This window comes from Bombyx mandarina, chromosome 04, assembly GCF_030267445.1.
Source record: "Bombyx mandarina strain Sakado chromosome 04, ASM3026744v2".
In the NCBI taxonomy this organism is placed as follows: Eukaryota; Metazoa; Arthropoda; class Insecta; order Lepidoptera; family Bombycidae; genus Bombyx; species Bombyx mandarina.
This window is the reverse complement of record NC_143211.1, coordinates 12725634-12744220: the sequence shown is the minus strand read 5'-3', so window position 1 is coordinate 12744220 and position 18587 is coordinate 12725634. Positions and strand designations below refer to the sequence as shown.

The following is an 18587-nucleotide window of genomic DNA, read 5'->3' as shown; positions in this document are numbered from 1 at the left end:
GACGGAGTCACGATCCTCAGCAGTGAGGGACCGATCGGAGAGAGAGAAAGCTGAATAAAATGTTCCGGCATGCGTTTTACAATTTTATCATATTTCTCAAAACTTTAACATCTAATAATACAGTGATGGTTAAAATGATAATTAAAATCATATGCGTTTGTTAATTAATTTAGGTTCATAAGTGTATTCGTAGGCTTTTCAAATCTAATACGACAAATCCTCTATTAGTTTAAGTAATGCACCTTCAGATGGTAGTCGCCAGATTCGTCGCCTTTTCTATAAACAAGCTCATCGAAGCGAGGTCTGTCTTCCGGCACCATAAACTCGCGGATCTCGGTAAGTAAAGTATACTGCAACAAAGTTATATTTACTTTGTAACACGAAGGATATTTTTATAATGTTTTTTTTTTGCTCCTACCGTCTGTTTAATAAATATTTAATTACATTAAGAGAGCTGTGGTTGAGATAATTAACACAACAGTCATTAATTTTATTTGCAGCACTATTAAGTGAATTGATTTATAAATTAGCGATTTATATCAAATACTCAATTATCAATGTTCGCCAGTTTGGTAAGTACCTCATGGATAACAGTATAACCAGGACAGATCCAAACCACTGCCTTTTTTCCACGTTTCAATCACAGATAGATAAGGTTTTTTTTTTTTTAATAATGTAATGTAAAACGTAATGATAAATATAAATTTAATGACATAATAAAATACCCTTGCATTGTAATTTACCTTCTGCGGTGTATCTAAGAGATCTCTTAGTACTGTAAGGAATGAGTCGGGGTTGAGTCTTCTTGCAGCATATTCTTCCATATAGTATGCGAGTGCAGGCAGATCGCTCTGCGGTATGAGAGACCGGGCCTTTTGCTCCACAGCCACTGACGCTGCCCCTCTTCTTTTGCCCCAGCCGCTTATTCTATGAATTCACGACAAATAATCTCATGATACAAATTAACTACGAACAATTATGACAATTCCAATAATTGCTAAAACCGAGTTTTTTTTATTGCTTGAATTGGTGAACGAGCTCAAAGCCCACCTGGTGTTAAGTGGTTACTGGAGCCTATAGACATGTACAACGTAAATGCGCCACCCACCTTGAGATATAATTTCTAAGGTCTCAGGTATAGTTACAACGGCTGCCCCACCCTTCAAACCGAAACGCATTACTGCTTCACGGCAGAAATAGGCAAGGTGGTGGTACCTACCCGCGCGGACTCACAAGAGGGACCTCTATCACCAATAAAAACAACAGTTTTGCATAACAATGAATTTTTTATGAGTTTTCATTCACCTGGGATTTGGATCTCGTTCCCCGTATGCTGTACACGCGTGCGGAACTTTCCCGACATCTCGCACAAGCAGAGACATGCGCTTGTGATACTTGAGCTGGGCCACCGCCTCGTCGTGGGTCACATCCACGAATGATTGCCCGTTAACTTCTAATATCTGATCGCCGACCTGACGCAGGAGTAAAATCCAAATAAAAAACGTTAGTCTACAAATTTATTTATTAATAGTTTTTAAACTTCTATCTTCCAAATTTAATTAGAACACTTTTGTGAAAAACAAATTCCAGGTGTGTAAAGATTTTTTTTGAGTTAAGTAAAGCATATCTTTCATGATTTTAACGTACGAAATTTAGGTACTCTTTGGCTTGATTGAAAAATACTACAAAAAGTTTTATTTTAATGTAAAAGTGTTGTTCCTCTAATAAATGTTTTTCCTGAATATTTTGGAGTTTATTTTCCCTACATATTCCCTAGTAGCCTAAGAGGCTATTCCAGCTACGTTGTGACTGCTAGGTGCGTTCACGAGGCTCAACCTGAGAGAGTTTGCTAACACTGATCCTAGCAAGAGCAGTGCTTCGCAGAATCTACCACCGGATCGGAATCGCGATCCACCGAGAAAATCCGGCATAAAACTCAGTGGGTGGTGTTTATGGGGTTTGTAATATAAGTACACGTGTAAGTTTCAAACAAATGTGCAGTAAAGTGGAATGAGCTTGGTGGACATTTAAATTTTATTATCCACATCTCTATTAAAAAACTCTTGCACTTAGTATTCTTGTTTATTTTATAGTATGAGAAATATAAATTTCCATTAGGATCGAATTTAGTCGAAACTTGTAAACTTAGTTAACTCTAAAAAAAATGATAAAGTTAAATTGATAAAGTAAAATTTATGCCACTTGCATTTTGAATAAATGAATTTACTGGCTTTTTTATTTGTAGGCAGCGGCTTGGCTCTGCCCCTGGCATTGCTGAAGTCCATGGGCGACGGTAACCACTTGCTATCAGGTGGGCCGTATGCTCGTCTGCCTACAAGGGCAATAAAAAAAAACTAATAGTATTATGTATGAAATGTCGTAGCCGGCCAGCTAAAGTTTCACAGAAAATAAACGAGCAATTTACGGTGCTTATGGGGCAGAAATAAGTGAGTACTCAATTGGCAGCCAGTTCAAACAAGCAAGTGCCACTTTACTACTAAGTTCCGCTGCACCCGTAATTCGCTTTCAGCAATAATTTTTAAATGAGTTATAAATTGCAGTTGAATGTATTCCGAAACTTTGAACTTAATCATAATTCGTATGGTCTGAGTTTTTCGTTAATAAATAGGTAAATACTTAATATGTATATACTTAAAGTGTTTTTAGTAATTATTATAATATTTCCTAATTTTATCAAAATATATGAGCATCTTTGTTCTAATTGTTTTGCACCTTAAGAACTTACGATACAAGTGCTGAAAATTATTTATTGTGCTAGTTTGCACATGTGCGAATTTACAAATTGTATGTTTCAACATGTCTCACAAAGACAAATAAAATTATAACTAAATAACTACGTCCTCAAGAAGCCTTACGTTCGATATTGTAGTAAACAAAAAATACGACGCACGTAGGAAATATAAAAGTAATTGATCGTAAAAACAGGATGAAAAAATTTCGTCAGAGTTATTTGGACCTTCAATTTATGTACCATTAAATGATATATTTATGCCGTATTTTACTGACGGTATCTATCACGAAACAGACATATGTTTGACTTTAATTTGTTATTGTTATTGTTGCATTGTTAATGTCATGTTATGTTGGATCCGTAAGAGCTGTACAACTTTGTTCTCATAATTTTAATAACACCATTACGAGACTATTTTTCGACTATTGTTTTTTATTGACTTAGAATTCAGACGAGGATACAGCTAACATGATGAGAGTGCTAGCTTAATTGTGGTGTTGTTGTCAAAATTATAAATCACGTATATTGTCAGACTCGGGTCGAAAGTAATAGACGCCTACTAATTTACGCCACAAGAATAAAATATATTCGGATTTTGATAACATAGCCACTTCTGTGTGATTAAATCATTTCTATCAGATATTTGAAGGTGTAAGTTTAATTTAGTTTCAATAACTCGTTCAAATAAAATACCATGAGACCAGCTCTGTCTGCAACTGAATCCTTGTCAACTCCAGTAATGTAGATGCCGAGATTGTACTCCAGTCCGCCTCGGATCATTAGTCCCAGCGATTGCCCTGGCTCTATACATAAATCCACCTAAAAAGATAACGAAGATTACAGCGTTCAAGTAAAGAAAAAAATGTAGAAAATTTTCTAGAAAACAATTAGGTTCACATTTATACATACGTATTGTAAGTACTAAGTTTATTAGCTTAAAAAAAGGTGATGTGTCAGTAAAAACAAAGATATAGCTTATGTATGTCTGAATTACTTTGAGAGTTTAAATTTGCATCTATTTTTTATTATTACAATTATCCGACATTTCAAATTTGCGTTTTTTTTAACCGATCATTTTTTAATGTATCGTTTGCTTTAGCTCTCGAAACATTTATTTTTAAGTGGTTAAGGACTCTCTATAAATCAGAATGATAATGTCATCACACATCTTGAAACATAAGGTCGAACGTTCAATTGTATTGCCTCACAGCTGCCTCGGCTTTCAAATTGTAAGTTCTTCATGGCAGAAATCAGTAGAATGGTATAATGTATCATTGCTAAATGAAAAACTTGTAATTACATTCATTAGCTCTGAGTAATCATTAAATTGTTGACTATTAACTGAAGTGAAAATATAAATATTGAACTTCATATCGGTTTTTTTAACTCTTACTTAAGCATTTCCGCGTCTTGTCTCATTACTTTATACATATAATTGCCTCAATTGTTCTGTCTGACGAACGGAATTAGCCTTTTTACAATCCAACTGAAACTTCAATCGAACGATTTGTTGAAATGGAGTATGCTGCGCTCTTGTAGCTGAGAGTTCGTAGACTACCTTTGATGCTACCTGATGCTACCTGATGCTAAGTAGCTACCAGGACCCATAGACATCAAATGCCGCCACTCATCTCGAGACATGAGCTCCCATTCTCAGTTCTACAACGACAATTCATACCGGAACCCATTACTGATGCGTGGGCAGGAATAGGTAGGCTGGCGATACCTATTCGTGCAGGCTTATCTTCATTCATAAAAAATATGGTTGTGTAACGGTCGATCATGATTTTAGTCCAATCTATATTAAAGAAAATGAGTATTGGCGATTTCCTACCACCACAAAAAAATAACTATCATAAAACCCACTAACGACATTTGAACAGTAGCTCACATTATCGTCGATGACCACATTCATCTAACGCATCTCACATCCATCTGAACACGTTCATGGTGAGTGACGAATTTCATATCCGCATATAAATATTTCGGCGTACAAGATATTAGAGCCTTTTAGGCTTATATCCTAGGATTAATAATAAAATAATGACATATGAATATAGTTTTATTTGCCCTTTAACACAAAAATACATGCATTTATTCTGTTGTTTTTTTTTATGATTTGTTATTGCTTCGTTGGGTGGACGAGCTCACGACCCACGTGTTAAGTGGTTACCGGAGGCCATAGACATCTATAGCGTAAATGCCGTCACCCACCTTGAGACCTGAGTTCTAAGTATCAGTTTTTACAGTAACGACTGCGCTGCCCTTCAAACCGAAACGCATTGCTACTTTACGGCAGAAATAGGCAGGGTGGTGGTACCTATCTGTGCGGACTCACAAGATGTTCTACCACCATTAAAGGAAGTAGGAAGTGAGAACGGTAGTATAATACTACTATTGAATCTAATAGGCATTATTATGTAAAAATTCCTATCGTTTATGGAATATATACATTTGTATGTATATTTTTTGAAGTTATACTTCTTTAGGCGCGTTATGAAAAATTGATGAAAGTGAAATTTTACGATGCGCGCGCACCGTGATACAAAATTAACAGAATTAAGTTGCCCACTAAATCGCTCATTACAATACGACCGACGTAACTTGGCGAGTCTGAATATAGCCGCAGGTGAACTTTCCGAACCGTACCGAGAATTACCGAATTTATACGATGTCAAGAAAAGGGATGTCCAATATGCGTGTTTGAGGATGTTGTTTAATCGATTTTTTTTCAAATTGATTAAAATTTCAATAAAAAAAAGAGAAATAAATTTAATAAAAATAAAGTATAGCTTCTTACGCGCGTACACGCACCCTTTTTTATAATCATTATACCTAATCGAGCACACTGTTAACGTGATGGTAGGTGGTTATCGTAACTCGTGGATCCGCTTAGATGTTTTCAGTGCAGGTCTAGTCCTTATGTTTATATACTATAATGTTTATTTTTTGACTACTAAGTTGGAGTTCATTAATATTGTCTTACCCTTCTCACTGAGCGGTCTTTACTCGCAGATCGCGGGGGTCGGAGAGGAGGGGGAGAGGCAGGTCGTCCGTACCGGTCCATCCAGGAGCAGGAGGCCCGCCCAACCAGAGCACCCGCCGTTCGCACCGTCATCGTCAACTGACGACACGACTTAAGCATCTGTTTAACAATACACACATAATTAAAAAAACTACTTTACTTATTTAGCAATAAAGCATTTGTTCATCTGCCCAGAAAAATACAATATCGAATAAAATTTATCATCATAAATCATCACACATTTTCGTTTGAAGAAACAAATCTCGTCCAAATATAGACTTGATAAATTGCAAACAGAGCTAATGCTCTGAATAACAAATATCACAACGGGATGATCGATACAATGTTCATCAATCACAGAGCGTCGAAAGCCGACAAATCACTCGAAGGAATTTAATCCGAATACATAAATTGAACAATCAGTCTTCGAAAATTTAATTTCCAATCCGTTGTCGAACTTTCATTATGACTTAAACTTAAACTTCATGTGCTTCAAATAACCGAACAAAGTTCAAACGGCCCCGTAAAGGGTGGTTGATTTTCGTAATGGAAGCTTTTCCAAGAACTTTTTAAGAATATCATCACGTTTTGTAGAGGTACCGTACGCCTCCAGAGTTTTCTACAAATATTGCACGGATATCTCACGACACCGACTATCCATTGCTTTTCCAGGATGAAACCGGTGCGATTTCCTCAGGGACACAATAAGAATACAGATACCGGTATTTTTCGTAAACATTTTAGAAACGCGAATAATTCATCTCCTTTTATGTTATACGTAAATTTCTTTTATCTTAAATAAAACTTAGTATAAGAGCAACAAATTTGGTATGACATATGAAGAATATATCGTTTATGAAAATTTGGTATATCAAGTTGCATGTATTTAAAGCAGCTACGATTTTCCATTGCCGAGCCGGCCACCAGATACTAATACTAATAAAACAACATTATCTAAAAATATCATACTTTAACTACGTTTAAATAATCATCCAATTAACACTTTTAGGGAAAAGGATTTAAATTTTAAATCATTAACATTTATTAACACCAAATATGTAGAACGCGTTTCGCTATACATATCCATGTTATGTATTTAATTGTTATGCTATGGGCAACGGATAATCTATGGTTGGCTCTTTAACCGAAGTGATGTTCCAAGTGTAACGAAGTAACTCTCAAATATTAAGTGTATATATAGTCTACGGAAGTAACGAAATTAGCTAAATTTACGCGAAAATACTCAAAAATACAAATAGTTCTGTTTCTTGTTATTGAGTCTTCTCTTTAATTACCATAAAAGGAAAATAACACAATTCCATTTCAATGCATCACTGTCATTGTTACGGACGTAGGTTTAAAACCGGAAGTCCGCAAACTCCTTAAGGTCCGCCAACATTCTTGAACATAGAGCCGAATTTCCAATTACAATTCAATAATAGCATCATAGTTAGTGAAATGCATGATTATGCGACGGAAACCGGTAAGATGTGGTACATGTGTGGACTTACAACATATCCTACCAGCAAAAATTTAAATTTTATGATATGGTTCTGTATTTAAGACTTTATTTATTATAAAAAAAAAACATAATATTCCTCACCTAAAAGTACATGATATTATGCGCAACATGCTTCGTCAGATTACAGAAATAGAGTTATCAGCAACATGCTTCGTCAAAGAGTACAATACTTACTTTCAGCTTCAAGCGTCATCAAGCGTTCTGTATTGTATTGTTCTGTCTTTATATAGCGTAATAAGATTTTGTTTGTCTTTCATTCTTCTAAATTTATTACAACAAACACGCTACCATAATACTGTATGTAGTAATTTTTTTGCCTTCTCAAGGTTTTGTCAAGTTTTAAGATTACATACAGATTCGTGTTTACATACACCAAGATAATATACGAAGGGGGAAAAGCCAGATCGGGCGTTTTGATTACGTCAAGTTCGTCTTGTAAGAAATTCTTTTCGCTAAAATTCTAGCCACTATATCACAAAATAATATATAGTACCATGTATTATACATATATCAAACGGTTTATTTTGGCGACCCTATCCTTATACTGGCAAGTTTTATTTTCTTACAAAACGAATCTTACGTTTTGTTGTAGATTCTATTCTCATATTTTTGCAAAATTATTTTTTCAAGATTTTCGACTCGAAACTATTACTATTCAAGCTTATACCAGACTTCTTCTGTTTCATGAAAGCTATATAATCATCTTTTCATTGTAAATATATTTATAAATACATTCTGAAACACAGTAATATAGCAATATGACAACCTTAACATTTTGTTTTTTTTTGTATTACAAGAATGTCTAGAAAAAATGCTGACTAAAAGTTCGAGTAAATGTCAGGAAGAAGCCTCGTAAATCAAGCGATATCGCCGGATACCTGCGCCGGAAGAACAAAATGGTCAAGCCCCAAAAAATGGCTAGTACATAGTTCGTACCTGTATTTTACTTTTAAAGTACACAATCAGATGAAAACACTTAAATTTCAAACAGCTAAAAATTTCACTGTTTCTTCACTACATAGTATAAAACAAAGTCGCTTTCTCTGTCCCTATATCTGTCTGTCCCTATGCATGCTTAAATCTTTGAAACTACGCAACGGATTTTGATGCGGTTTTTTTAATAGATAGAGTGATTGAAGAGGAAGGTTTATATGTATAATTACATCCATTAAATAGTGGAGAAATCAATAATAAATTACAGTTTCCGAAGCGAAGCGAGGGCGGGTCGCTAGTGAATCATAAAATAATATTTAATTATATTTTTTTATTATAATATGTATTTTAATAACTTTTTTCTTGAGAGAAAGAGTCGCTGCAATCTACTTGTATTGACTTCTTGTCTTGATACTCTGTCAAAATAAACCTCAAATTGTACCTACTTCATCTAACGACAATTTAATAACTTAGCAGTTATTGAGAACACTTATACATTAACCACAAAAGCGAAAATCGAAATTAATCGATGATTTTGAAATATGGAAAAAAACTTTGCTTTTGACTCACGGGTAAAAGAGTAAGCAGTTCTCGTGTGTAATTAAAATTATTATAGAAGAGAAGAAAGAGAGAATCTAATATTATTCGTGAACATTCGACAAACGAAAAACATTCGTTTTAATATGTAAATAGCAGTAGCACTATTTTCTGTCAAAAATATAAGTATACTAGCTGTACTCGCCCGCTTCGCTGCTTGTCATTATTATTAGGGAGTCCAACACTCATGTAAATATTAGCCTATCCATTAAGTACATGTATTTTCTACATGGATACCAAGTTTCAAGTTAATCGTATGTATGGTTCCATAGTATAACGGAACGTCCGTAAAAACCACTGTAGATTTATATATTAGTATAGATTAATACTGCGACATGCCGTGCAATCGAAAAATGTGTAACTTTTTATAATTTATTGCTCACATCAATGAATGATATTAAGGAGCTACCGTAGCCCATAGACATCTCAGCTTGGATCTCACAATTTTGAGATAATATGAGGTCGAAGACTGAATTGAATTCTTGAAATAGCAGGAAAGTGCTATCTAGTCGTGCAGGTCTATAATATACCCCAACACCAGTAAATTACCTTTACCTATTCTTATGTAACTACTTACTACAAAAATAGATTTTCCTCACGTGTTCAAGTGTCATATTAAAGTTCCATACTTCCGCAATGCCTGTTTTATGTCGAACATTCCGGCTAAATAACACACTGAATGAACAAACGCGTTCGATGAAAATATGAAAATTCGCTATACCGGATATCCAGAAATAGGGCGGCGACCTTCTGAGAATTTAGCCTGGTGAAATTCGAACACATAAAATATATTGATAGCTCGCCCTTCGCAATATCCGTCTAAGATGGTTTGATTGGTAAAAGTATTGAAAAATCTAAAGCTTATTATAGTTCCAAATATGAGCTTATTCTCCTTCTTGTTGCATGATGAAGTTATATTGATGTTTATAATAGGGGTTAAAGTATGAAATGGCCGTTTTATTGTAATAGGTACTTCGAATTGACATAGAACCTTCATGGCTTGAGATTTTTGAGTGAAACTTTTTTCAAATGGTACCTATGGTTTTCTTCTTTTAAAAAATGTGCCACATTTGATTATCGACTTTCAGTTGTTTTTTTATTCAGCTTAAACAAGAAAGATGGATACTTCAAAAATTCGAGTGATTTTGAAAATACGAGATCCGACGCGGAACTAATACTGCAGAAACAGCTCGCAATATCAATGTTGAGTTTGAAAAGGTGATTGCTAATGAACGCACCGTGCGATTTTGACGCTTTCGTAATGGAAATTTTGATTTGAAGGATGAATCACGTGGAAGATGAAATTGAAAGAGATGGTGGAAGCCGATCCGAGCCAAACTACCCAAGAATTAGCGGCATGGTTTAACGTTACCTTATCAACAATATTGACTCATTTGCGTCAAATCAATAAAATAAAAAATATGAAAAATGGGTATCTCATGGTTTGACTGATCTGCAGAAAGAAACGTGTGTTGCCTTATTGAATCGATACAGAAATGAAGGAATATTGCATCGAATTGTGACACGTGATGAAAAGGGGATTCTTTACGATAACCGTTAGCGCCAATTGCAATGGCTGACCCCAGGTCAAACGCCGCAACAGTGTCCTAAAGCAAAGCTTACCAGACTACCAAAAAAAGGTAATGGTAACTGTTTGGTGGTCTCAGCATGGTGTTATTCACTATAGTTTTCTCCGATCTGGTTAAGCAATAACAGCAGATGTTTACTGCGCCGAACTCCGAACAATGATAGCAAAACTTGCAGTGAAACAGCCCCAACTCGTGAATCGATCTTCACCATTGTTGCTCCATGATAACGCGAGACCTCATACAGCACGAGAAACCGTTTTTACTCTACAGGAACTGCAATTAGAAACTATTCGTCACCCTCCGTATTTGCCAGACCTTGCTCCAACGGACTACGACTTTTTCCTGAATTGGACAATTTTCTACGTGAAAAAAAGTTTTCGTCCCAGGACCAGTACAGAATGCTTTCATATGGTGTGTAGACTCTAGATCACCAAAGTTCTATCGCAAAGGCATAGATGAGCTTCTTATTAAATGGCAGCAATGTATAGATAACAAATAATGAATGATTATCGTATTATTTAAAATTTAATTTAGTTTCATTCCGGTGATTATGGTCACAATATCAAGTTGAAATGATAAAATTATTGTTTTGTCTTTAATATGTGTGTAAAGAAAAACCTTTATTATTTAAAAAACTATGGTTTTCAAAAACCATAGTAGGTTTCATACTTCAGTGTCAAAACATTCAAAAACGATTTTTCTTCAGTGTCATTCAGTGACATGTAGTGACGTCTGTCATTTCAGTAAAAGGAGAGTTCAGTTTTGTATAGTTTATTAATACTGTTTAATTTTTAATATTAATTTTAAAACAGATTAACGGCTTTAAATATTGTTTTCTTATTATATAACAGAAAACATAATTAAGTTTTTTATTGTTTATTCATTCTGAAATACACCATATCATTATTATATGTGTACAAATTTTCAAGTTAGCCGGACATCTTGAAAATTACGTTAAAATATTCTGTTGCGCAGATAAATAGATATAAGCTACATGAAGTATTAATGAAGCTAGCGCTTTTTTTCTTTTCAAATGGAACGATAGAAATAAATTGGATTGGTTACTGTGTTCGGCAATTTTATGATGATTGAGTGGGTGTGTGTGTGTGAGATTTGCGTCATGGCCTAGGATGCTTAATGTTGTTTTAAATGGTTGAAATCAATATTCCCAAGCAAACATAACAAAACATAAACAACCCAAGGAACAAACTTTCTTTTTGTATTCATGAAACAATAAGAACCCAGAACTTGCTCCAAACACATGAAACTAACAATAACAATGAGAAAATAGAACTATTCGCCCTGTAGCCTCAGGCTTCTTGATCCTTTTATCCCAATCCCTAATTAAAATAGCGCCATGGTTATATGTACGTGCTAGCAGGAAATTACATGAGCTCGAATCCTGCGATTACCTACGAATATAAGTACATTGTTATTTTTATACGCGTCCGAGGATAATATCGGCTTTAGATTTGACACGCCATTATTGCTGTATCATCAAATTATTTTATTAAATCTTTTTGACAGTTTGTGTCTACCTTTATTATGGCAAAATTTAATTATTGTTATACGGAGGTATCGTACTGCAGATCAAATCGAAAAAGACAACTACAAGCAAAATTTCTTGGATAACCGGTCATTGGTTTTGAGTTTTGTTTGACGTTTCCAATTTCAACACAAATATATACGAAAATCTTATACGAACTCTAAGACGAAAATGCACTGCAATTTATTTTCCCTCTATTCAATATATTTCAAACAAAAAAATACTGAAAAATCAAAATAAAGAACGAGATATCTGTAAAATAATTCTGTCAAAAAAATTCATCGAATCGTATTTGTTGTCATATCAAGTTGTGTATATCACTGTTAAAAAGTTTTTTCTCCATGAAGTTGCAGTTTTATCATACTGGCCATTTGAAACGTAATTTATATATAGCTGGCAATAAATTCTAAATACAAATTAATTTAATTGTTAAAATATGGAATTCCATTTTCCAATTCAGTCATTTTATTTTTAGTGTGAGTTAGATTAGTGTTTTATTTTCACTACATTTGCGTCTTTTTCATCAATATGAACACGATAAAAATAAGTATAGTAAAATAATTAAGTATTGTACATCGGCAACTTTATAAGTAAATACCTATGGTTAATGTAACATCAAAATTTATTAAAATATTGACAACATTTATAGAGATTTAAAACCCTACAAATATACCTAATCAATAAATTAAGCACCGGATATAGATTCATGTTGCTAGAAACATTTCTGTCAGTGTCTACGAATGCACGTTCATGTAGTAATAAAATATTTGGCACAAAGCTATCGGCAGACCATTAAAAACTATTCCGCTGACGTAAGGACTTAGAGTTTGTTGTTAAACCGACTAGTCTCAGCAATTTGGCTAACGATCAGAAATGGCTGCCAGCGGCAACAAGTCTGGGCATGGCGTGTTCGACATATACCTGCTATTACCCCACCAATTCAAATCTATACAAGTCAACAATTTTCACTAATGGTCATTACCCACCATGAACTGTGAAACACTAATGTGAAAATAAGTCAAGCCAATATTTTATTTCTCCGCCTTATTATTTACGATTTTGTATGAGTTTGGCCTCTTAATATACTTTACTCTTTCAGCAATCAAACCGAAATCTATTTAAATAAAAATGAATAGCTGTTCGTTAGTCTCGCAAAAACTGGAGACCGGCTTGACCGATTTTGCAAATTTTGATCTTGAATTATTTGTGGAAGTTCAAAGAAGGTTTAGAAGGTAGATAAATATGAAAATGCTCGGAATTAAATAAAAATAACAATTTTGTTTTTCCTTTGATGTGCCCCCGTCGCGCGGACGGATACCTTTTGTTTGTTTTAAGTTTATTTTATACAAAAGTTTAGGTCTTTTATTTATCGATTGAGGCACTACGAAGTCTGCCGGTTCAGTTAGTCTATAATAAAATAATAACTGTAATAAAATGAATTAAAATATACCTTGAGTGCATCTTCGTGCGAAATTCCGGAGAACGGCGTGCCATTGACCTGCAGGATAGAGTCCCCGGGACGCAGGCCAGCTCGTTCCGCCACTGAACCCTCCTCTACCCGCGATATGTAAACGCCTACACCTACACAGAATACTTGTGGTAATAAAATTTTGATGAGTTCACACTTTTTATGTAATAAAAGCACTATGGGTACTTAGGAAACAGTGCAGCGTATTTTCGTTAATTACATGACTTATTAATGGATTCCGACGACGTTGCCACGTTATTGTCGATACGTCGACTCAAATCACGTACCATCGAAGGCGTACGTACGTATTACAACTCTGCCATTGCCGGTCCAAGCCTGGATGAGAAATAAGGAGGGTCGGCGTCGGTATGCCACCTACCCGACCGTAAAAATATAACGCAGAGCAACGGGTGGCGGTCAAGTAACCCGAACTTCAGTAGCCCAGAGGACTAAATTGCCTCTGAACCCACCACTAGCAATTTTCCCAAGAAAACCTTTACGTATGTATTCCGTAAAGGTCACGATCCTCAGCACTGAGGAACACGACGCACGGAGGAGGAGGAGGAGGAGAACATTACGATCCACATAATGACTAGAACAAGTGCAGCTTCAAACAAAAGCTTCAACCCGTACGGTAAAACAACGCATGAACGCAGAACATACGAACATAGTTACATACAATAATAATAATATTTTTATCTAAACTATTTCTTGTATTGAAAAGAAATGAAAAATTCAAATGACTATGTACGAAAATTATATATAATATTAAACTAACCATAGTATTACTCTTAGAGTTCGCAGGTTCTATAACTAACTTTTTCGTTGAACAAAGTTTAGTCTTAATCAAAATTACTGACTCTTTTCTTTTATCTACCTATTCTAGTGACCTCGTAGAATCATACCAGATTCAACGAACTAGTAGATGAGAGCTCATACATAGAGCTCATGGAGCCTGAAGACGTTGCTAACACTAGCCCTAGCAAGAGAATCGCAGAATCTACCACCGGATCGGAAAAGCGACCCACTGAGAAGATCCGGCGAAAATTCAGTGGGCTTTGTCTGAGGATTAATTCAGTCCACAGGATCGGGTATGTAGTTTCCAGCGGCCACTACAAGAGGGTATTACTGTAGAATAGGGATCGCAGCGCATAAAATAAAACTTCCACTGTTCCAAAATCTTCTGTTATAATAATAATTTAAAATTAATTAACACTTTTATTATGTCTTCGCCATCTTCCTTTTCTCTGTCATTCTCTTCTCCCTTTTTTTCCGTTTTCTCTCACTCACACCTTAACGCTCCGTTCCACGATCTTTTCATACGTTCCGTTCTTACCAATCCTACATTACTGACCGGCTTCTTTTCCGCCTTTAACGCATATGCCAAATCCGTGCGAGTCGGCGGGGTCCCTGCTCATGGTGACAGTGCGGGTGGCCGGCTCCGTAGACGGCGGCGCTCCGCCTCCCGACGAGTACGGCCTCTCCCGGTCTCGCTCGCCTCCGCGATAGATCGCCTGCATCAATTACAAAGTCAAATTTAATAACTTAATTTTAATACTGTAATTTACCTATTTATTGATACTAGTGGTCCCTCTGTAGTCGAAATTCGACTATAATTAATTGAGATTTTAAGTTTGGACATTATTATGGTCCTAGTGTCATAAGCTTTTATACTTCTATAATCACAGATTTCGCCAAAACTACACTATATACAAATAATATTAAAGACAAACCATATTAATCTATTCTCAATTTGACCACAGACTTTCAACCATAACAAAAGCTTGACAATAAACAAAGAGTTTATTTTCAAATACATGGGAGTGTATGTAATGTTTTCTTTATTGATTTAATTATTTTTTTATGCACAATTTAAAAAAATATAAGTATTCTGCACTCCTTCTCTATATTTTCTATAAGTGTGAAAAATTTTATACTCCTTCGTCCGCGCAATTTTCGTAAAAAGGGGTACAAAGTTTCTGTTTCACGTATTAATACATAGATGGAACTTACTCCCTCATGGCCCCACCCAGTCTAAGTGGTTACCGAGGACCATCTCATGTATGTCACTAACTAAAGGCCTGCCTTGAGAGGTGAGGTGACCCTTCAATCAGTCCACGTGCCTGCTTCGCAGCAGGGTATCTGCTCGTGCAGGCTTCCTATACATCCTACCGTTAATGAATTCCGTTAATACTGAACCAGTTACAAACTGAAACTCAACAAAATTTAACATTAGTTTCCCATTACGTACATAGTCTGTGATATACAGTAGAGCAATGCTCAAAACTATTTTTGCTGATGCTCGGAAACAGTAAATTCTGCTTTTTCTTTTTGGGGTCAGTCGCCGAGATGAGATAATACATCTTTGTGTTTAGTAATAAATGTTCTAGACATGGATATTTATGTTTAAACCTAGTGGAATCCTGCCACGCGTCGTTGTAACAACACAAAAAAATTAGAAAATTCAATTTTTGTTTTTAATTTTAATTTGGATATGTTATTAATTACAGTTTATGCTTAAAAACATGTTCGTTGATAAAAACAAAAAACAGTTTTCTTATACTTTAGGCCACGATGACTTCAGCGTTATAGATTTAAAAAAACACCCATTTATTGTAGGGACTAGTATTATGGCATAAACTTTCCCCAAAACTATTAATATGACTAGGTATACAATTTTCCAACACTGGATTAAGCACTGGTTCGCTCGTTCGCTAACAATACGCAAATACAAAAAAAAAACTCACGACTATTTATTTTTCAAAATACACCATTAAATTAAAGAAAGTTGATTAATTTACAAATATTTCGCGGATTTTTTTTCAAAGCCCGTAATTTAATCTATACCGTCTTCATTGAAATACAAAACCGTAAATTAAAAAAAACGACTTTCGAACAAAACTAATTAAAAATGTTTTTATTTCGTGGCCGCGATTAGGACTTTAACCGCTTCATAACAAAAAAATATTCTACAATGTTTTTTGGACAATTCACGTAAATTAATACCTACTTACATAACGTCAACGTCAGTACAATGTTTCGATTACGATTACAGTTCTACACTCGCGAGCAAAAGTTTGGAATCACTTACTTGAAATTGGTTCCGCGCGATCTTGTGTACTAAATTTTTTTTTTATTATTATAGAAATGACATCATTTTAAAGGTTCAACTCTTAACTTTAAACTGATACCAATTTCATTAAAATCAAGCCAGTATTTAAGAATCTATCCCGGATTAAGTGAAGGAATAACGAAAAAGATGTGTTTCAATTATTTGATACGTCGCGAGTTGCGACCTATTGACCCCTATAAAAGCACCTGTTATCGGATTTTCTTTATCATTCGACTTTCACCTGTTGACCGGTACACATCTCCGCTACTTTTGACCCTTTAACTTGTACGACAATGGAGACAACACCTACAGAAGCAGCACAAATCGTAGCCCTATTGCAAGAAGGGCTCAGCCAGCGGGTTGTCGCTCATCGGCTCCACATAAGCCAGTCCTGTGTTTCGAAAGCTTACAAGCTTTCGAAACGTTTCGAGTGACTAGTTATCCCGAGACCAAGATCTGGACGGCGCGGGTGCACGTCGAAGAGGGATGGCCGTTTTATCGTGTCAACCTCTCTCCAAAATCGGCATTTACCTGGTGTCGACGTCCAATAGGAGCTCCGAGATGTTCGTGGGGAAGTAGCCAGCAAGTGGACAGTTTATCGACGACTCAAGCAGGTGAATCTGACTCCAAAAAGGCCTGCCAGAGCCCCGAAACTCACGGTAACTCACCGACAAGCGCGCCTCCCATTTGCTCGCACCCATCTTGATTGGGAGGTTGAGCAATGGAGGCAAGTCCTGTTCTCCAAGGAGAGCAAGATGTGTTTACACGGTAGTGACCGAAGAGGTCAGGTCTACAGGCGGCTTGGGGATTGATTTGCGCAGTGCTGTTTCACTGACACAGTGGCTTATGGGAGCTCTTGTATGATGTGGGCCGGCATTTCCTTCGACCGTAAAACCGAGTTTGTTTTCGTGCCTGGCGGTGGACGAAGAGGCGGTCTAACTTCAGACCGGTACATTTCCGATATTCTGCTGGAATATGTCGTCCCCTATGCGGGATATATCGGTGATGACTTCCTCCTTATGCACGATAACGCTCGTTGTCACACTGCCCGTGTAACAACTGAATACCTCAAAGAAGTCGGTATCGCCACATTGGACTGGCCAGCGCTCAGCCCTGACTTGAATCCCATTGAGCACGCGTGGAATGAACTGAAGAGGAGGGTTCGTGCCAGAACTTCTGCTCCTTCATGTCTGAATAAGCTGAAATCGGTGTTGATTGAGGAGTGGGAAGGTATCCCACAAAAATCAATTCAGAAGCTGATCAGGTCTATGAATTATCGTCTTCGAGTATTTAATAGGGCAAGGGGAGGGAACACAAACTACTGATACTTAATTTTTAGGCTAAATAAATTTTGTTTTATTCATTCATTATTTTTCCATATTTCCTTGTTTTCCTACCTCCTTCACTTAATCCGGGATAGCTCCTTAATTTCTAGCACGATTTGAATGAATTTGGTATCAATTTAAAGTTGACAGTTGAACCTTTAAAGTGGTGTAATTTTTATGATAATTAAAAATTTATTTAGTAAGCAAAATCGCGCGGAATCAATTTCAAGTAAGTGATTCCAAACTTTTGCTCGCGTGTATATTATGTGTGCTATAAGTCATCATCATCATAGTCCGTTACTCTTGCCAGAGCAGTCGTTGTCATGTGGGATCCTTGTTTATTAAAGCCTTAACCGCTGTTCTCCATAGTTCGCGAACTGAGGCTTGGTCATCCTTACCTTCCTCTTCTTCATTGGAAGTCATCACCTCTACTTATAATCATCAGCCCACCGACCTCCACTGCTGAACACATACCTACAACTCTAATGTTCGCCACAATGACCGATCCTGCGCAGCTCTTATCAACCCAGTTCACCTAGTGAGTGAGGGACTTACCCTCACTGCGCTTTCTAGTTATTATATATTTATTTTTAATGTAATTTAGTACAAAATGATTTTATAAATGTTGGTGAAAATATGACCATGCTAACAGGTATTCCTTTAGTTCTTATAAATTTCAAAACAAAATTAATTGAGATTGCTTAATAGTTTTCTAACG

General features: G+C 35.9%; 1 protein-coding gene across 4 annotated transcripts in view; it reads right to left on the bottom strand.

The window, feature by feature from the left end:
• Positions 1-18587, bottom strand: part of dysc (whirlin protein dyschronic) — a 92270-nt gene that overhangs the window by 50475 nt on the left and 23208 nt on the right. For 3 of the 4 annotated variants that reach the window (XR_016325811.1, XM_089740378.1, XM_089740381.1), the window contains exons 5-11: positions 14787-14946; positions 13415-13545; positions 5739-5897; positions 3446-3571; positions 1306-1472; positions 744-927; positions 243-350 (exon numbers count right to left, since the gene is read on the bottom strand). Coding sequence is in view for 3 of the 4 variants with exons in the window: in XM_089740378.1 (XP_089596504.1) it covers positions 243-350; positions 744-927; positions 1306-1472; positions 3446-3571; positions 5739-5897; positions 13415-13545; positions 14787-14946 (1035 nt within the window). In the remaining variant the exon portion in view is untranslated. The remainder of the gene's footprint in view (positions 1-242; positions 351-743; positions 928-1305; positions 1473-3445; positions 3572-5738; positions 5898-13414; positions 13546-14786; positions 14947-18587) is intronic. The other variant, XM_089740380.1, reaches the window with a different exon arrangement.